Consider the following 20,697-nt stretch of genomic DNA (forward strand, 5'->3'; position numbering starts at 1 on the left):
CAGGAAGGTGGGAGGGACAACAGGCTGGGTAGTAGGTTCTCCGTAAATATCTGTGCTTGGAAGACACAGGTGGGAGATGGAGAGGGCCGGGCTCCATCTGTTGAGGCCTGCATATTACCTGAGGTTCCGCAGGGGCTGGGACACGGGCAGGCCAGGAAAAAGCGCCAGGGAGCCAGACCAGAGCGGCAGGCTGGGAGGCAGGTGTCCACACAGAAAGAATCTTTCCTCGGAGACTGGCAACTGGTGGCCACAGGGCTTAGCGGAGAGAGTGCACCCAGGACGGGAGGGGAGCCAGGGAAGGCCCCCTAGCATGGGGAGCAATGTTGAACACTTCCTACGTGCTCATTCCTGCACTGGCTGCTTTATTATTTTTTCTCTTTTTGTCATGTTTTAGAGTTTTGTTTTGTTTTTTAATTTGAGAGAGAGAGACAGAGATAGCGAGACAGAGCATGAGAGGGGAGGAGAGGGAGAGGCAGGCTTCCCGCTGGGCAGGGAGCCCTGTGCCTCTGTGGGGTTCGATCCCAGGATCCTGGGATCATGACCTGAGCCGAAAGCAGACACTTAACCGATTGAGCCACCCAGATGCCCCTGCACTGGGTGCTTTATAAGCACTATCTCACTTAATCTTGGCAAGTCCATGGTTAAGAAATTATTATTATTTCCATTTGGAAATGGAGGTGAAATAATTTGAGCAAATACAGCTCACACAGCAAATAATAAAGAAATAACAACAATAATAGCTAACTCTTCAGGGCACCTGGGTGGCTCAGTTGGTTGGGTGTCTGCCTTTGGCTCAGGTCATGATCTCAGGGTCCTGGGATTGAGCCCCGCATGGGGGCTTCCTGCTCTCATCAGGCTCCCTGCCTGGGCGGGGGAGCCTCCTTCTCCCTCCCTCTTTGCCCCTCCCCCCGCTTGTGAGCTCTCTCTCTCTCTCTCAAATAAATAAAATCTTTAAAAAAATAATAGCTAACACTTCTATAGAACTTAATGTGCCAGATATAAGTTTACATTTATATGAAATTATTTAATTCTCACAGAAGACTTCTGAAGTAAGTACTAGTATTAGTCCTGTGTTATATATGAGAATATTGAGGCCCAGAGAGGTTAAGTAACCTGCCCAAGTTCACACAGGTGAATAATCACCCTGCCACCCCCACCCACCCCACCTAGCAGCCAGTGCATCTCAGGTTACAGCTGAGTCACAAACCAAGTGTGTTTGATTTCAAAGCTCTTTCTCCCTCTGCACTTTAAGGAGGGGCCGGGTGAAGCACCACAGGGTTTCAGGCTGCTGGTGGGGGCCCATGGGGGAGAGCAGGAATAAGATGAGAGGTACTCGGGGCGCCTGGGCGGCTCAGTCAGTTAAGCATCTGCCTTCAGCTCAGGTCATGATTTTGGGGTCTTGGGATCGAGTCCTGCATCGGGCTCCCTGCTCAGCGGGGAGCCTGCTTCTTCCTCTGCCTTTGTCCACCCCCCATTTCAAATAAATAAATAAAATCTTAAAAAAAAATTTGAGGGGTACTCATCAGGAGGGCAGGAGAGAGGGATGCAGGGCTCTTGGCTCCTGTTCCAGGAGAGAGGCAGGGGTGGGTAGACAGGTTAACGCAGCCGGCTGGGCGGTGACCCAAGTGTGACTCACGGCTGCTGGTCAGCGCCAGGTACAGGAGATGGGCCCGACGAGTGATTCCTACAGGCAAGCAGCAGGGAGGAGGCGGAGACCAGTAGACAGGATAGAAGAGCTGGTGAGATAACTGGAAAGAGGCAAAGTCAGAGCAGGGACGCTGCAGGATGCCCGTGGCCAGCAGAGGTGGAGCGGTCCTGGGCAGCTTTGTCACTTCTGGGAGAGGGGGGCAAGGGCCGAAGACCTTCCATACTAAGCAAGGAAGCACTAAGAATCCAGTGGGAAGCGTCAGCCAGTGCAGTCCCTTTCTTTCTGGTCAGCCAAAGGGCTTTTTTTGACCCAAGAGAGAGAGAGCCAGTCATATCCACATCGAGGGAAAACAGAGCCCTAGAACATATTTTTCATCTTGTCCTGGGAGGGACTGAGGCTGGACCTAAGGAAGAGCTTGAGATTCTCAGACAACAAAAGAGGTCATGGAGCCCTTTCCCAAGATGGCCAAGCAGAGGCACAGCACAGAGGTGGGATGAGGAGAGGGGCAACTCCCCAAAGAGAGACGTTGTGGGGAGGGAGGGCTCTGAGCTGGGCCTTCTAGCCCTAACCCTGCAAGGTGGCAGGCCTGGCAGGGTCGAGAGCCCAGACTCTTAGAACTGCCCTCCTTGGCCCCCAGGACTGGGCTCCTTCTCGTGTCAGGACCCTCCCCACCTCTGTAGCAGCTGTCCTTAGAAAGTTCTTCCTTAGGGGCACCTGGGTGGCTCAGTTGGTTGAGCGTCTGCCTTCGGCTCAGGTCATGATCTCGGGGTCCTGGGATGGAGCCCCGTGTTGGGTTCCGGGATGGGCGTGGAGCCCGCTTGGGATTCTCTCTCTCTCTGCCCTCCCCCACCCCTGCACCTGTGCACTCTCTCGCTCTAAAAAAAATCAAAAAGAACCAAACGTTCTTCCTTAAATAGAGCTGCAGTTGGCCTTGTTAAAACTTCTAGCCTCTCTTCCTGGTTCTCTTTGAAGCAACCGTAAAGACACCTTCTCCTTCTTCACCCACCGACTCAGACAGCAGCACCTGCCATGCAGCTTGCAAAATCCACGATCAATGCTGATCCTCCCACTGAGCTCGTTAGATAAGGAAGGAGATTCCTCCCCCGAGTCAGATGGGAGACCAAGGCTCTGAGAACCTACAGGCTTTGCAAAGGTCGCCCGGCTGTTAGGCGGAGGGGCCAGCATTGGAATCTGCTCTTAGGCTCTACTTTTTTTAAGCCCATAGAGTTACATGGTGGATAAGAGGCAGGCAGTGCCCCCGTGTCTCCGTGGCCTGCTCTTCCCCACTAACAGTGACGATAATAAGGCAACAGCAGGAGTTGCACAGTGCCTCCTCTGCTGGGTGTTTTTCTCGGGACTTTTCATGTATTAACTCATTTACTTCCCGTAACAACCCGATGCCACATTTAGTCCCATTTTACAGGTGGTGAAGCAGAGGCGCAGAGGATAAGTGACTGCTCTGAGGCAAACCATCTAAACAGTGGGCACGGCTCAGACATCTGCCTGCAGAGCTGATTAGAACTTAGTTCCATAGTTCCTTGGATGAAATGGTTTCTAGAGCTTTCACCCCCCGGGCTGTCCCTCCTTGGAACAAGCATTAGTTTGTGAACATCTATTGCTCTTAAAATGTTGCGGCCGGGATCTCAGCCCCTAAGTCCCTCAGTCTCCCTGCTCCTGCTCGTCTGTCCTGAGCAGAAGAGGGACCGGAGGGGAGATGGCCAGCTGCAGGGAAAGAAGGTTTTGCTGCCCATTCTCAAGTGCTTCTGAGCCCAGAGGCAGAAGTAGTGGGAAAAGCAGGGACCATGAAGTCGGCCAGAGCCTGGGCTCAAATCTTGGCTCTGGGACTTTCTATGCTGAGTGGCCCTGGAGAAGCTGCCCAGGTGATGGATGGTCCTCAGTTTCCTCAGCTGTCAAATGGAGATAGTAATGCCTGCCTGACTGAATTGTGTGAGGGCATGCCCCACCCTCCAGTGTAGGGCCGTCTGGCAGAGCAGACGGGGCGGGGGGGGGGGGTGACTGAGTAGGAGGTCAAGGTTCGAAGGCTGGACTGTCTTGCTGAAGCCCCATGTTTGCATTCCTTACTCCCTCCCCTGCCCTGCTCTCCTCTTGGCAGCACCCTCCTGCTTGCAGGATAAGATCTGATGTCATTAGTGGATTTTACTCAGTGTCACTTCTCTTCATTCTAGGTGTCAACCGAAAGGGAGAGAGAGATTTGTTTTCTGAAGGGGTGATATGGGAATGCGTCTCTCCCCCCCAAAAGGAGAGAAGCAGACCTTGAAGAGGGAGTGTTTTGTATGGAGCCCGGCCTCTTCTGGGGGTGAGGGGTGGGGTCTCATCAGAGGCCTCTCTGGAAGGGGCAGGAAAGAGCTGACTGAGTGGGGGGCTGAGGGGAGAACCGGCATGGGGACAGCCTGGGGCTCCGTGGGGAGGAGCAGTGTGGCTAGAGAAGGTGACAGACCACTCTGAGTCGATGATGAGGGTGAGGGGTGTGTACACGGCAGAAGAGGGGCACAGAGGAACTTGAGACAGCTTAGGGGGATGTGGAAAGGGAATGCTCAGCCAGAGATGTGGTGGCCTATGTGAAAATAACTCCAGCCAAGGTGGGGGACCGGGATTCTTCCTATGTGACCAGGAGAAAGACGGTTGCGTTTCCTGGGCTTCAGGCTCCTGTCCGTGTCTTCCTGCTGTTCAGTGGCTTCTTCATTTTGTATCACTGAATGTTTTCTTAACCCCCTGAGAGCTTCACGTCGTACGCAGATCTGGGGCTGTGCCCATTTTACAGGTGGGGAAACTGCGGCTGGATTCCGAAAGGTTGAATTACTTATCAGCATTACCCTGCTGAAGTGTGTGGCCGGAACACCAGGACCTACCTCTGGTCAATCCTGGCTCTGGTGCTCCTTCTGGGGCAGCTTGCCAACCTCCTCAAGTAGCCAGAGCCGGCAGGGACAGAGGAGGACAGTGTGGTGGATAGAGCGCTTTCTGACCCGGTTCCTGGCTGGGTGATCTTGAACAAGCCACCTGCCTCAGGTTTTTCACCTGTAAAAAGGAATGACAATAGTATTAGCTGACATGGCCAATAGTTTGCTGAATTACACTGAAGAGTACATTAAATAATGTGCATTCTAATACCACAGTGCCTGGCTCAGAGTAAGTGCTCAATAAAGACTAGCCATTTCTGCCGTTGTTTATAATTACCAATCACAAGCAAGTCTCTGGGAATGTCAAACACACACCTCTGACCTGAGCTACATTTTCTGAGGAGATGAGGGGCAGCTGGAGCTAATGCCTGGGGCCCAGCCAGCTAGACTTTATGAAGGAGAGAGAAACCGAGACAAGTGGAGGAGGTAGTGAGGATATGGCCTAGAGACTGGTTAGGGCCCCTGGGGTTCTTGTAAAACAACCTTGTTTGGGCCCCACCCTTTCCCACGAAACCCAGATCTCTGGCAGTGCCCCTGACACACAGGTTTTTTTTTTTTTTTTAAGAGTTTATTTATTTATTTGAGAGACAGAGAATGAGAGAGAGAGCACGCATGAGAAGGGGTAGGGTCAGAGGGAGAAGCAGACTCCTTGCTGAGCAGGGAGCGCGATGCCGGACTTGATCCTGAGACCCCAGGATCATGACCTGAGCGGAAGGCAGTCGCTTAACCAACTGAGCCACCCAGGCGCCTTGACACACAGGTTTTTGACTTTTTCCCTTCCCTTCCTTTCCCTTTCCCTCCCTTTCTTCCTTCCTTCCTCTTTTTTTTTTTTTTAGAGACAGAAAGAGAAAGTGTGAGTGAGGGGAGGGGCAGAGGAAGAGGAAGAGAGAGAATCTTAAGCAGGCTCCATGCCTAGCGTGGAGCCCGATGCAGGGCTCAATTTCACCGCCCCTTGACTTTTTCTTTATTTTTTTATTATTTCTTATTTTTTTAAAGATTTTATTTATTTATTTGACAGAGAGTGAGAGAGCACAAGCAGGGGAAGCAGCAGGCAGAGGGAGAGGGAGAAGCAGACTCCCCGCTGAACAGAGAGCCCGATGCAGGGTTCAATCCCAGGACCCTGGGATCATGACCTGAGCTGAAGGCAGCTGCTTAATGACTGAGCCACCCAGGCGCCCCATTGACTTTTTCTTTAATTAAGGTATAATTGGGTGCGTGGGTGGCTCAGTCCGGGTCAGCATCTGCCTTGGGCTCAGGTCATGATCCGGAGTCCCCGGATCGAGTCCCACGGTGGGCTCCCTGCTCAGCGGGGAGTCTGCTTCTCCCTCTGCCCCTCCTCCTGCTCCTTCTCTCTCTCTCTCGCCTACTCTCTCTTTCAAATAAATAAAATCTTAAAAAATAATTTAGGTATAATTGATATACAATAACACGCACAAATCTTAAGTCTTCACTGAGGTTTGACAATCAAGATCCTGAACATTTCCATTACCTGGTGGCCATCTGAAGTCCATTCCTCTCCCTCTCCCATGGTCATTCTCTGACTTCTATCACCATCAATTAGTTTGACACAATGTGAATTTGGGTTTTTTTGCATGTGTCTGGCTCAACTTACTGATTTTACTGACCTTAATGTTTCTGAAATTCTCCCATGCTTTTTGCCTTATCAGCCTCCTTTTATTGCTGAGTGGTATTGATGGACATTTGGGTTGTTTTCAAGCTTTTTGGCTATTATGAATAAAGCTGCTATGAACATTCACATAGAAGTCTTTATGTTTTCATTGTGCTTGAATAAATAGCTAGGAGTGGAATTGGGTAAAATACCCGGAAGTGAAATTGCTGAGTCTTAAGGTAGATGTGTGTTTAACTTTGGTAGTCGAGGGCTACCAAACGGCCCTCGACTGTGCCATTTTCGACTCCCACCAGCTGCAACTCCAGCTGCTGTCCATTCCCACCAGCATTTGACATTGTCAGTCTTTTAGACGCCCAATTATACCTTAGGTTTAGGCTTTTTTTTTTTTTTTTTTTTTAAGGAGGCTCCATGCTGGGTGTGGAGCCCAATGCAGGGCTTGAACTCAGGACCCTGAGAGCAAGACCTGAGCTGAAATCAAGAGTCAGATGCTTAACTGACGGAGCCACCCAGGCACCCCTAGGTTTAGCCTTCCTAATGGATGTTAAATGGTACCTCCTGCTTCTTTTTTTTTTAGAAGTTTGCCTGTCTTAAAATTTGTATTTTTTGTTGAAGTATAGTTGATATACAATATTCTATCAGTTTCAGGTGTGTACCATAGTGAATTAATCATTATGGTTTTAATTTGCATTTCCCTGAGGACTAATTATGTTGAACACCTTTTCATGTGTTTAGTGACTATTTGTGTATATGTTCTGGTGCATTTTTACTTTTATTATTTTTGTTTTGTTTTGGGTTCATTTAAAAACAATTTGCCTTTTTATTGCTGATTTGTAAGAGGTCTTTATATTGCAGGATAAATTCTTCCTAAGGTATTTCTTATTTTATTTTATTTAAATTCAATTAATTAACATGTCATGTATTATTAGTTTCAGAGGTAGAGTTTAGTGATTCATCAGTTGCTTCCTTAGATATTTTTTATTCCAAAAAACGTTTGCCTACCTCAAGGTCATGAAGATTTCTCCGATGTTTCCTTCTAGAATATTTCTGGTTCTGAATTTTATGTCTACGTCTGTGATCCAACCTGACTTAATTTTTGTGTATAAACTGAGGTAGAGGTTGAGTTTCCTTTTTTTTTTTTCTTCTCCATACAGTATACAGCTGTTCCAGCACCATCTGTTTGAAAAAGTTATTTCTCCCATTGAATTGAATTGGTGTTTTGGTCAAAACTCCGTTGACTGTATATGTGTGAGTTTTGTCTGTCCTTACATAAGCACTACATTGTTTTGCCAACTGTGGCTTCACTGTAAGTTTGAAGTCAGATAAAGCACTCCAACTTTGCTCTTTTCCAAAATTGTTTTGAGGGGTGCCTGGCTGGCTCAGAAGAGTGAGTGACTCTTGAGTTCAGGGTTCTGAGTTTGAGCCCCATGTTGGGTGTAGAGATTACTTAAAAAATAAATAAACTTAAAAACAAAATTGTTTTGGCCACTCTACATTCTTTCCATTTCCACATACGCCTTAGAATCAGCCTGTCCGTTTCTTCAGAATGTCTGCTGAAATGTTGATGGGGATTGTGCTGAACCTCAAGACCAATTTGGGAGACACCTTAACTATACAGAGTTTCTGACCCATGAAGTCATGTAACTCTCCATTTGTTTTGGCCTTTGAGTTCTCTCAGCATGATTTTCAGGATAAAGCTCTTGCCTACCTTTCATTAAATTTATTCCTGGTGTTTGATGTTGTTTATGTTATTTAATATGGTTTTGTTTTGTGATTTCTTTTTTCCATCTTTTTGTTGCTATTATGTAGAAATACAATTAGTTTTTGTACATTGGTTTTGTATCCTACAACCTCGTTGAATTTATTAGTTCTAGGTGTGTGTATTTTGTTTTGGTAGATTCTAGCCCTAAGGCACTGCTACTATGGACTTTCATGATGGAGATGGTAATAGGGCCTGTACTGAGAAGGAATGTGATGATTTATACTGGACAGTGTTTAACTTCTGGTGTTGGGGCCCCACCCATCACTCATTAAAACTGAGTCTTTGTTGGGGAGGGGCCGTGTGCGGCATCTGTAAAGTTCCTGGGGAGATTCTAGAAGTGCAGTTAAGCACCCCTAATTTAGAAGGGGCCGGGTGGCAGACGGGCCCAAAGGTCCTGACCCGCACAGCGCGGGTCCGAGCGAGCGTGTGGGCGCAGAACGAGGCCACACCCTCTCCCGCTTCGGAAAAGGGCAGACGAGTTCCGGGTTCCCATCGCGGCCAGGGTGAGTGGGAGGAGAGCGCCCCACAGACAGGCGCCTCCCGCCTCTCCCCTCTGATAAACAGGCCGTAATAAATGCCGTCATCGCAGGGGCTCACGGTCGCCTCCACTGCCCCCGCGGAGCACCTTGTCTACACCCCCACGTCCCCCGTCCTCCGAGAGAGCCCTGGAGCCATCAGAGCTATTCCCCGCCGGCTTCTCCTTGATGAACCGACCTCACCGGTTTCGGGAGAGGAAACTGAGGCCCGCAGGGGCCAGGCACTCACGCGAGGCCGTCCCCTAGTCCGACCCTCCTCCCATTGCCCCTTCCAGGTACACGCAAATTAAAGAGGAGCTGGAGGAGCTGGACCGCATCACAGAGCAGACGCTCTACGACCTGTACAAATACAACTCCTCCAACACCCTGGGGGCCCAACCCCGCGGTCGCCGCGACCTCCGGGAGACCTGGCCGCACCCCCTGGAGCGCCTGGCGGTCCCGGCCCCGCCCTCCCGGGCCCGCCCAGCCCGCAGCGCCGCCTCCATTGTGCGGGACAAACAACCCCCAAGTGAACTGGAAGGACTGGAAGATCGGCTTCCAGCTGGTAAGGCCCCGCCCCCGGAGGCCCCGCCCCCGGAGGCCCCGCCCCGCCCCGGAGCCCCGGCCCCTGGGTTCCGCCGGCGCCCTGGACTGGGCTGCCTTTCCGGACCCCGCCTCTGTTGCCTAGCGACGGGGGGCGAGACTTCGCCGGCCCGCTGGCAAAATGCATTAATTAAATAACTATCATCTCTCTGTCGGCTTGTGGGGTCTCCTCGCCCCGGCCTCTGTTGGGAGCGTTCCAGCGGCCGGAAGTCAAATCCGTTCTGGGAAAAGCACCTTTCTTTTTTTTTTTTTTTTTTAAATATTTTATTTATTTATTTGACATAGAGAGAGAGACAGAGTGAGCACAAGCAGGGGGAGTGGCAGGCAGAGGCAGAGGGAGAAGCAGAATCCCCACAGAGAAGGGGGAGCCCGATGCGGGACTCGATCCCAGGACTCCGGGATCATGACCTGAGCCGAAGGCAGTCGCTCAACCAACTGAGCCACCCAGGCGCCCGGGGAAAAGCACCTTTCTGAATCGTCAGGCCCCACTGGTGGGATTCAGTTGGGACCCATCAGTAGGGAACTGGGGCTCTGCCGGCCTAAGAGAGAATAAGGAGACAGGAAAAAGACTTAAAAAAAGTGTTTTATTAAAAAATAAAATGGAGAATAAGCGGAAGTGGGAGAGTAACAGAGGAGAGAAGAGAGACCCCGTTTGGGGAGAGTGGACCATACAGCCAGGAGACCTGGGTTCTCGTCCTGGTGCAGTTGCGAGGGCAAACCTCTTGATTCCTCGGTCTTCCCATCAGTAAAATGGGGAGACGAATGTTTGCTCCACCCTCTCGCGGAGACTGTATAAATGACCCACAAGGTGTGTGTACAGCTCCCGGTCTCCTTGGCCAACCACTCCCTTAAGCCCATGCTTTCCTGGTCCGCTGTCCTCCGGGCTTCAGCTTCTGTCTGCCTTCTGTTCTTCCCCACTCCTGGCTCCCCACCCCTGTCTCTCAGTCCTCGGGACCCCAGACCACTCATCCTTTGAACTCAGCCTGCCCTGCAGCCTGTCCTCTGCTGCTGGCCCTCTGACACTCTGTGATCTCTGTGTCTAGTGCAACCAGAACAAATCGGACTGCTTTTACCAGACTTACTCGTCAGGGGTGGATGCAGTGAGGGAGTGGTACCGCTTCCACTACATCAACATTCTCTCGCGCCTGGGGGACACTTCTCCGTCCCCGGGGGAGGACATGCTGGACAACTTCATCTTCGCCTGCCGCTTCAACCAGGCCTCCTGCAATCAGGCGTGAGTCCCTCCTGCCTTGCTCCCTGCTCCCCACAGGGTCTCCTTCCCCGAGGCCCATCTGAGACACGTATGGGCAGCGCCTAGGAAATGCTCGGTGCAGGGAGGAGAGGAAAGCGCCTCAGGTCCACACCTCTGTCCCGTGGATTATCCTGCAGGGCTTCTGCCGCTCTTGCTGCCTGCAGGGCTGGGTCTGAGTCAGACAGCTGAATATGGATGCCCTGGGAAGGCTGGAGTTGAGCCCTGGCTTTGAGACTCCAATGGCTGGAAGCATGCTTCTCCATCTTTCTAAGGCCTCTTTGTCACTAGCCCCAAACTCAAGAGTGCCTGGAAGGTCATCTTCTTGGAGAAGGTGGACAGTAATGGTTTGGTGGAAATAGCATGGATTGAATGAGGGAGCGAACCTGGGTCCCTGCTCTGGCTCTGTAACTTCCTGGCCAGGTGACTCTAGGCATTTCACGTCACTCTGCAGAGCCCGTTTGTTTGTTTGTTTGTAAAATGGGGGTGGGGGGTGGGTGGGAAATGAGATCCATTCAATGTTCATCCAACCAATACTGTTTACTATCTGGGCTGTGTGCCAGTCACTGTTTTAGGAATTTGGGATACACCAAATGGGAAAAATATATATAATCTTTGGCCTTTTGGCACTTTTTTTCAAGCGATGAGGATGTTGATTATACCCATCTCCAAGTTCATGAGATAAGTGTGAGGGCGTTTGTAAACTGCAGGAGAAATGGGTCTCATTGCTCTTGAACTCCAACAGGTGAATGTGGCTTGCCCTAGGCTGCCAGGCCAGCCCTAGCCAAGGGCTTCCCACTCCCCTGCACTGCCCGCCAGGCATTCCCTCTGCCAGAACTTGTCATCCTGTCCTTGGAAAGAGGTCATGGCAGGTGGCAGCCTCTGGCCTCTCCTACCTCCGCCTTCCCTTCTCCTCCTGCTCCTTAATCTTCACGTTCTCAGGTGCCATCTCGCTGCCTCTGCCAGGCTGAGGAAGGGTGCTGAGGGGCCCTTCCTTCTCATGTCGCTGCAGCATGGCAGCAGGGACAGGTGTCACCTGCTTCTGCCCCCACCCTCACCTGGCACACACACACTGGCCAGCGCACGATTCTGTTCCTGTTTCTCGTCCTCATGTTTGTTTGAAGACAGGCGCTACCTGCTGGGAAGCTTACACCTGCCGCCTAAATATCACCTTCCCAACGGTCCTCTCACTGTGCCAGCCCCGTGCTCCTACCTCCCCATCAGCGGCAAGTCCAGAGTTCATCTCGGTCTTGACGGTTAGGTCACTTCCTTAGCTCAGAGCCTCGTCATATCTCATCCGGCTTATTATAATCCCCTCACCTCCCATTCGTCTTTCTGACTCCAAATCCTCTCTTTATTCTGTAGCTCTTCCAGTTAGTCCTGCTTAAAATCCTCCACTGTCTCTCATGGCCTCCGGAATCGAATTGAAGCCCCTTATCATGGCTTTTTCCTTCTCTCCGTAATCTTTTCTTTAATGCCAGCTTGGTCGAGATACAACACACCATAAAATTTATCCTTTAGATGTATACCATTCAGTGATTTTTAGTATAGTCACAGAATTGTGCAAGCACTATCTAGTTTAAGAACATTTTCCTCACCCTGAAAAGAAACCCTGCACCTACTAGCAGTCACTCTCCCCATTCCCTCCCCTCCTCCAGGTCCTGGAAAGCAGGAATCTACTTTCTGTCTCTATGGATTGCCTATCATGGGCATTTCGTATACATAGAATCATATTCTATGTGGCCTTCTGTCTCTGGCTTCTTTCACTCAGCACAATGTTTTCAAGGCCCGTCCATGTTGTAGCAACACTTCATTCTTTTTAATTTTATTTATTTTTTAAAGATTTTACTCATTTACTTGAGAGAGAGAGAGCATGAATGAGGGTTCTGGGGCGGGGGGGGCAAGCAGAGGGAGAGGGAGATGCAGGCTCCCCACTGAGCAGGGAGCCTGTCACACGTCTCGATCCCAGGACCTTGAGATCATGACCTGAGCCGAAGGCAGACGCTTAACCGAATGAGCCCCTCAGGCGCCCCCCTACCTTTTTAAAAAAGATTTATTTATTGGGTTGGGTGGCTCAGTCGGTTAAGCGTCTGCCTTCGGCTCAGGTCATGTTCTCAGGGTCCTGGGATCGAGCCCTGCATCGGGCTCCCTGCTCCGCGGGGAGCCTGCTTCTCCCTCTCCCACTCCCCCTGCTTGTGTTTCGTCTCTCGCTGTGTCTCTCTCTGTCAAGTAAATAAATAAATAAAATCTTTAACAACAACAATAACAACAAAAAAGATTTAGGGCGCCTGGGTGGCTCAGTTGGTTAAGCGACTGCCTTCGGCTCAGGTCATGATCCTGGAGTCCCGGGATCGAGTCCCATGTCGGGCTCCCTGCTCAGCAGGGAGTCTGCTTCTCTCTCTGACCCTCTTCCCTCTCGTGCTCTCTATCTCTCATTCTCTCTCTCAAATAAATAAATAAAATCTTTAAAAAAATAAAGATTTATTTATCTGTTTGGGGGCGGAGGGGCAGAGGGAGAGGAGGAGAGAATCTGCAAGCAGACTCCCCACTGAGCAGAGAGCCTGACACAGGGCTTGATCCCATGACCCATGAGATCACCACCTGGGCCAAAATCAAGAGTTGGATGCTCGACTGACTGAGCCGCACTCAGGCGCCCCAGCACTGTCTGTCAGACCTGTCTGTGCCCTCTCTCCCCTGAGCAGGGCTCCCAGGCCCTTCAGGATGGGCCTCTGTTCACTTCTGGAGCCTCTTCTTCATCCCTAGCACTTCCTAGGACGGGCACCCGTGTTCCACATCTCTGGGCTTTTGTTCTTTAAGGCCAAAGGAATAGTCCAGATCATCTCGTTCCAGTCTCCCCACTTGATAGATGAGGAGGATAAACTTAGAGAAAATGACTCGCTCAGGGCCATCCCAGCAGAACCCTGCTCATTCCTGCCCTGGGATCTGACCTCCAGCTCCATGCTCCACCACTGGTCTCACTGTCTCCTCTAACTCTGTTCCCTCCCAGTTCTCCACTTCATTCCTTCAACCACTATTTATTAGCCATCTCCTCTGTTGTCTCTATGCCAGGAACTATGCAGTTAACCCAGAGATGATACAGAGATGAGTGAGGTGTGACCCCTGTCCTCAAGGAGATCACAGTCCAAAGGGTAACTAAGATTTAGACATGTGAGAAGCTAAGGAAACTGCTAAAGTCTTCATGATGCAACACAGTGACACAAGAGAGGTCACAAGGCCAGTGAGGTCAGGTGGCCTGGAGGGAAGAGACTGGGCTAGAAGGTAGAGGACCTGTGTTTGAGTTCCAAGTTTGTCATCACTGTTTGTGTGACCTTGGGCAGCTCCTTGACCTCTCTGAGCCCTGGCTTCCTCTTCTGTGATGTGGGGGTGATGCCCTCCAGGCTATTGGTTGGAGTGGCTTAGGGAGCGTGGGTAAAGCTCCCAGGGTGTGTTGGCACATAGTAGGTGGTCAGGAAACAAGGGTCACTGGAAGGCCTGCTCTCTCTGACCCCCTACACTTTCCTTTCTGATCCTACTCTCTCCCTCTCCTGGATAGGAATTACTCTCACTTTCACCACCCGATGTATGGGAACTGCTACACTTTCAATGGCAAGAACAACTCTAACCTCTGGATGTCTTCCATGCCCGGGATCAAAAATGGTGAGCCCTTCCTCCTTCCCACCATCCCTGGCCTCTGCCTCAGGGCTTCCCATGGCCCTGCTCACCCACCTTTATCCACCTCGTGCTCACACCTTCAGAGACGCCGTGTGCCGCGTGGCCTCCCCACAACGTGCCTAGCTCTATCCTGGGAGGAGTCTTCTCAGTTCTTTGCCCCCATGGGCACCAGAGCCGATTCCAGGTGTGATAGGAATCCTGTCCCAGTTCTGCCTGCCCGCCCCCGAATCCAGCTCAGGGCTCGCCAAATCCCTACGTGGGTCTTCCTGGCTTTGGCCTCCCCTGGAGCATTAGAGCCTGGGCAGGTGGGAGAGGGGGTTTCCGTCCCCTCCCACTTCTCCAAGACCTCCCCCACTCTGCTCCCTCTGCACCCCCAGGCCTGTCCCTGACGCTGCGCACAGAGCAGAATGACTTCATCCCGCTGCTGTCCACGGTGACTGGGGCCAGGGTGATGGTGCACGGGCAGGATGAGCCTGCCTTCATGGACGACGGCGGCTTTAACTTGCGGCCTGGCGTGGAGACCTCCATCAGCATGAGGAAGGCAAGGGTGCTGCCTGGGAGGCCTGGGAGGAGAGCCGCAGGTTGGAGAGGGCAGGGGGAGGTGACCCGACAGCCAGAAGACCGGAGCGGGAGTTCGTGTGGAGTGGGTCTGAGGCGGGTGGAGGTCTTCAGGAGCAGAATCGGGAGCGAGGGCCTGGACAAGTAGAGAGCTGAGGAGGGACCGTGGATGGGAGTGCCGAGAACGGTTCAGGACGTGCCTAGAGTTCCCAGGGCGCTCTGTCCTTGCAAGTAGCACTGGGGTGGGCACTGGGGGCCCCTGGGGGCATGTTCTGAAATGGCGAGGCAGACCAGAGAGGCTGGCAGGGTAGGAGATATAAACCCTCTGGACTGAGGGAAGACAGAGAATTCAGGAAGGGGCCTGGGCCACTTGCTCTGACCTCTGACCTCTGACTTCATTGTGTGTGTGGGTGCGCAGGAAGCCCTGGACAGACTTGGGGGGCAACTATGGTGACTGTACCAAGAATGGCAGTGATGTCCCTGTGGAGAACCTTTATCTTTCCAAGTACACACAGCAGGTGAGACCAGCCTGTTTCTATGGCAACCATCCCCCAGGCCTGCCCTGTTGGCCCCATCGAAAGTTGGAGGGGTGTATGTGTGTATGTGTGTTACAGGTGGAAAGTGGGGTGCGGAGAATGGTTTGTCCTACCCTTCTGGGGCTGTGTGGGGGAGGGCAGGCCTGACCCCCTTTCCCACCACCCCTGTCTCCTCCAGGTGTGTATCCGCTCCTGCTTCCAGGAGAACATGATCAAGGAGTGTGGCTGTGCCTACATCTTCTATCCGCTGCCCAAGAATGTGGAGTTCTGTGGACTACAGGAAGCATAATTCCTGGGGTGAGACCACAGGGAGCCCCTGGTCTGCCGCTGGGCCCCAGGGCTTTCTTGGAGCGGAAGTGTGTGCTTCCTTCTGGGGTCCCCTGTGTGACGCTAACTCTCTCTCTCTCTCTCCTGCATTCCAGCCCTTAGACTCACCTCTCAATTTTCTTCTCACTCTCTCTCTCTCTCCTCTCTCCCTGTTCCTCCCTCTCAGCTTCTCTCTCTGCATTTTGGCTTCTGTGTGATTATAGAGAATCGCCCCATTAAAAATGACTCACAGCATAAGGCAGGCAAAGCACATGAGGAAAGTCTCCCTCGCTCACTCCACACTCTGCCTGCTGAGGTTCTAGTGCACACTCTGCCAGTAGCTTCCCCGTCTCACTTGCCAGGTGCTGGGCAAGGCACAAGACCGCGCACTGGGTGCTGGAAGAAAATACTAGAAGTTACATGTATCTATCCAATTCCCTAACATCTTCCCTTCTATATATGTTTTATAATGTACCTAATGGATCAGTTCTATAGTAGCAAGTATGGAATTTATAAATCAATACATATAGAGTTACTCATTTAAGATTTTTTTTAAAAGATTTATTTATTTGGGGGGGCAGAGAGACACATGGGGGGGTGGGGAGGTGCAGAAAGAGCGGGAGAGAGGAACCCAAGCAGACTTTGCGCTGAGTGCAGAACCTGACACGGGGCTCGATCTCCCAACTCTGAGATCACCACCTGAGCTGAAACCAAGTGTCAGAGGGGTGCCAACCAGGCACCCCAATTTAAGAATTTTTTTACCTACTGGAGGGCACAATCAAAAAAGTTTGGAGAGCACTGAAATCTCCTTTGTATCCTGGTTTAGGAGTAGACAAATCCCTGTTCCTTTCTATAACTATAGCTGAGTTACGCTGCATGGAAGCTCTGTTCTAGGAACCTAAGAGGGAAGGAAAATCCCAAACAAGAAACCAGAAAGTAGAGGACTGGCAATCCTGGCGCACATGCTCTTACTTGGTGCAACTGACCGGTCCTCCACAGGTCCTCCTCCCCCGGGGCTCTAGCTAGCACTCGGGAGGCATCCTAGCTCTCCTCCTGCTGGTGGCCATTGCTGAGGAGATGAGCCTCCACATGTGTAAGGGGGACGGGGCAGACCCCTCTCGGTTCTGTCCTGTGGATTTTTCTGCCTCCTCCCTTCCCTGGGTGTGCTCCCCACGGATCTCTCCCCTGCCTGTACTTGGTAGTTCTGGCCTCCTGTTCTCATCTCTCCTGCCTTAGGTCAGAGCGCACCAGAGCTGGAGGGAAACCCAGGGGCCATCTGGCCTCACCGGCTCCTTTCTCAGATGAGCAGGCTGAGGCCCAGGGGGAAGATGTGATGTGATGTCCCCCCTCCCATGTGCAGAGCAGGGACTCCCCACCCACTGTGCCTCGCCGCCCCCAATGATGCTAAGTGGCTGTGAGTTTGAGGATCTGTGAGAGAAAAATAACGATGCTGATTGTTGAGAAGCCAGGAGGATGGGGGAGAGGAACTGGGGATACGTCTGCTGTTTCCTAAGGACTCCTGACTCCCCAGAGGAAAGGGCCCAGCTGTCCCCCACGTTTTGCTGTTCCAGACCCCCCCCCCAGTCATTTGGGGGTCAGAAATGGAGGACTTCCAGAACGGGCCAACAAAGTAGCAAGAATGACACAATAACCTTGCTTGGAACTTGGCAAATAGGGGAGAAGGGGGATCCATAGACTCATCCCCCACCTTTTTAGGTAACAACTTTATTGAGATCATTTCTGTCCCAGGTAATTCACCCATTTAAAGTGCACAATTTGATTTTAGTATAGTTTTAGTTTTCAGTATATTCATGAGCTGTGTGGCAGCCACAGTCAACTTTAGAACATTTCCATCACTCCCAAAAGAAACCTTTTACCCATTAGCACTCTCTGAGCTTCCCGTGTCCTGCACCCGCAGCCCCCTGCCCCACCCCTGGGAACCACTAATCAACTTTCCGTCTCTACAGATTTGCCTATTCTGGACATTTCATGTGAATGGAATCCTGTACTATGTGGTACTTTGTGACTGGCTTCTTGTATTTAGCATAGCATTTTCAAGGGTCATCCACCTTGTGTCATCTATTGGCACTTGGTTCCTTTTCAGGGCTGAATAATACTCTGTCGTATAGCTCCGCCTTGTGTTTTTACCCGTTCATCAGTCGACGGACACTTGGGTTGTTTCTATTTCCTGTTTCTATTTTGTGTGTGAACATATGTTTCAGTTCTCTTGGGTATATACCTAGGAGTGGCGTTTCTGGGTCATCTCGTAACTCCGTGTTCGACATTTTGAGGAACTGCCAGACTCTTTTCCAAAGTGGCCGCACCATTTCACGTTCCCAGCAGCAGTGTAGGAAGGTTCTAGTTTCTTCACATCCTCCCCGATACTTATTTACTTATTTTTTCAATGCCATCCTGGTGGGTGTGAAGTGGCATCTCATTGTGGTTTTAAGCTCATATTTCTTACACAGTTGTTCCTGGTTTTCTTTTTGATTTTAGATTTTTGTCCCTATCTTACTCATCTTTACATAGGTGTGTCCTGGGTTGTTGGTTTTTTTTTGTTTGTTTGTTTGTTTGTTTGTTTGTTTTTAATTTTCCTGACTTAGCCTAGTTTCTTAAACACCTTTTCGTGCTAGCACTCAGGAGGCATCCCTGTAATACTACTTGTGATGTGGGTACCCTTGTATCTTGGGACACCTCTTGGGTCTGGGGTGGAGAAGGTGGAGGTGCCCCAGGAAAATGGGCACCTCTCTGCACCCATAGGTTACTGTTACTATAAGCTTCAGGATGCCTTTTCCTCGGACCGTCTGGGCTGTTTCACCAAGTGCCGGAAGCCATGCAGGTGAGTGTCTCCGTCCCCTGGGGCACAGGTTGGCTAGCTGGCCACTTGGCTGGGGAGAGTCCAGGGTACTTGGCTAAGCCTTTGAGCGGGAGAACCTCACCTCAATCACTGAGTTCCTTTCTCCATCCCCAGTGTGACTGGCTACAAGCTCTCTGCCGGTTATTCACGATGGCCCTCAGTGACATCCCAGGTAAAGTGGGGAAGGGGAGGGATAGGGGATGTGTGTGTGTGTGTGTGTGTAACACACTGTGGTCTTCTCTGGGTATGTATATGCATGTGTTTGATGCCACATCCAGCCCTATAAGCCTAAAGAGTATGGGGTGACCCCATTGACACCCCCATTCTTTTCCAGGACTGGATCTTCCGGATGCTATCCCGACAGAACAATTATACCATCAGCAACAAAAGGTCAGTCCTACCCTGGTCTGGCTGTGGAGAGGAGTCCCTGGGAGGGAAAACCAGTCTAGGAGGAGGACGTGATCGGGGGAGGCTGTTTGTGAGGGTCTGAGAAGTTAATCCATTGCCATTTCTTCCTACCCTCTCCTCAACTCCGAAGAAATGGGGTTGCCAAACTCAACATCTTCTTCAAGGAGCTGAAATACAAAACCAATTCTGAGTCTCCCTCTGTCACGGTATGTCCTTATTGAGCCAGCGATTCTCTTGGAGGTCTTAGCGGGTGGCTGTCAGGGAAAACAAGGGGGGGGGTGCCTCTGTGGGGCCACAGGGGTCTGGGCCTTGAACGTAGAGGAACAGGAAAGGATGGGAGGGCAAGGGTGAGGTTGAGAAGGTTGGAAGAAGGGGAGCTTGGCTGGGGGATGAAGTCTCTGGGCATGGTGAGAGGGAAGGGTGTGCCAGATGGGTATGACTTGGACAGAAGGGGTCCAGGGGACCACCAAGAAGCCAAAAGGGGTGGGTGAGGGCCTCGTGGAACGAGGGATGGGGCTCTTCTTCCACCTCTGCCCTAGTGATCAGCGTGCCCTTTTCCTTCACAGATGGTCACCCTCCTGTCCAACCTGGGCAGCCAGTGGAGCCTGTGGTTCGGCTCCTCGGTGCTCTCTGTGGTGGAGATGGCTGAGTTCGTCTTTGACCTCCTGGTCATCACGTTCCTCATGCTGCTCCGGAGGTTCCGAAGCCGATACTGGTCTCCAGGCCGAGGGGGCAGGGGTGCCCAGGAGGTGGCCTCCACTCCAGCTTCCTCCCTCCCTTCCCATTTCTGCCCCTACTCCACATCCCTCTCCTCACCCCCACCAGGCCCTGCCACTTTCTCAGCCTTGACAGCCCCCCCGCCTGCCTATGCCACTCTGGGCCCCTGCCCTTCTCCATCCAGCTTGGTGCGGACTGACTACTCTGCCTATACTCTGGAGGAGCCCTGCGTGAGAAGGAGTGTGTCCCCCATCCACCCAAGGCAGGCGCTTCCCCCGGTGGGAGGGGACCAGGCTTGGCAGGATGAGAGAAAGTTTGGGGACTTCCTCTCAGAACTGCCCCACTGCCTTTGGTGTGGGGGAGGGAAGCAGGGTGGACAAGGGGCTACAGAAATTGCCCAGTGAACAGGGGTCAAGGAACCTGCCCGGAATTGCCCTGTCTTCCGCCCTGTCCCCTCTGGTCCTGCTTCTAGAAGATGCTGATTTCCCTACCCGAGCGCAAAGAAGTCCACTTTTCCCTTGGATCAGCCAGGCCAAACTTGGAGCTTCGACAAGGAACCTTCCTAGGAAACCACTGGCGACCGGAAACAAAAACAAGGACACACAAAGGCATGCACACGTCCTACCCAGAGATGACTGAAGCCAGCCCTGGGCCTCGCCACGCTGCTTTCCAGTGACATGTTTGCTCCTCTTCTTGAACTTGAGTGGGGAACCCCACCCAAAAGCCCCCTTTGTTAGTTCTTGGGCAATTCTCCTTCCCAGGGCAGGGGCTGGAGCAGACCGACGTAGTAAAGGCTTGGCCATGCCTAGTTGGCCCCAGGACTCTTCCAGCCTCATCTACCCTGCGCCCCAACAGAGCCATACCCCAGTGCCTCTGCGTCCTTCATACCTCTGCATATTGGCCCGAGTTCTTTCCTCAGCCTGAAGCCTTCCACACCATCTGGAGAATTCCTATGCATCCCTTACAACCCTATTCTGGCACCACTACTTCTGTGAAGAGTTCTGCTCCTTCTTGTCTTCCCCAGAGTTGATCTCTTCCCTCTCCCCTGGACTCCCATAGCACGGCATAACATCTGTTGGAGGGTTTATGTTGGCTTATGCTTTCTTGTTCCTTTGTGTCCGCCTGCCCAGCTAGACTGTGAGCTCCTTGTGATCAGGGACAGAGTCTTGTTCATTTATGTATCCTCAGGGTCTAGCCCAGTGTCCCGCTTGGAGCAAGTAGGCAGGTGCTCAATAAACGTTTGCTGCATAAGGCGTGTCTGGAGAGCTGTACGGGGGCACCATCGAGGGGGCAGGGAGTGGCTGCAAGTCCCTGGGTCACT

General features: G+C 51.8%; 1 protein-coding gene across 1 annotated transcript in view; it reads left to right on the plus strand.

The window, feature by feature from the left end:
- The window catches only part of SCNN1A (sodium channel epithelial 1 subunit alpha), a 23,535-nt gene extending 2,908 nt beyond the window's left edge, over nt 1-20,627 (plus strand). The window contains 14 exon segments of the mRNA XM_027593765.2: nt 8,767-8,986; nt 8,988-9,035; nt 10,117-10,307; nt 13,876-13,979; nt 14,372-14,535; nt 14,971-14,985; nt 14,987-15,070; nt 15,267-15,359; nt 15,361-15,385; nt 18,155-18,233; nt 18,366-18,423; nt 18,586-18,641; nt 18,790-18,865; nt 19,226-20,627. Of these exon segments, the coding sequence (XP_027449566.1) occupies nt 8,767-8,986; nt 8,988-9,035; nt 10,117-10,307; nt 13,876-13,979; nt 14,372-14,535; nt 14,971-14,985; nt 14,987-15,070; nt 15,267-15,359; nt 15,361-15,385; nt 18,155-18,233; nt 18,366-18,423; nt 18,586-18,641; nt 18,790-18,865; nt 19,226-19,780 (1,768 nt within the window). The 3' untranslated portion in view covers nt 19,781-20,627.
- The last annotated feature ends 70 nt before the right edge of the window (nt 20,628-20,697 follow it).

The sequence above is a fragment of the Zalophus californianus genome, chromosome 9 (genome assembly GCF_009762305.2).
Source record: "Zalophus californianus isolate mZalCal1 chromosome 9, mZalCal1.pri.v2, whole genome shotgun sequence".
Lineage (NCBI taxonomy): Eukaryota > Metazoa > Chordata > Mammalia > Carnivora > Otariidae > Zalophus > Zalophus californianus.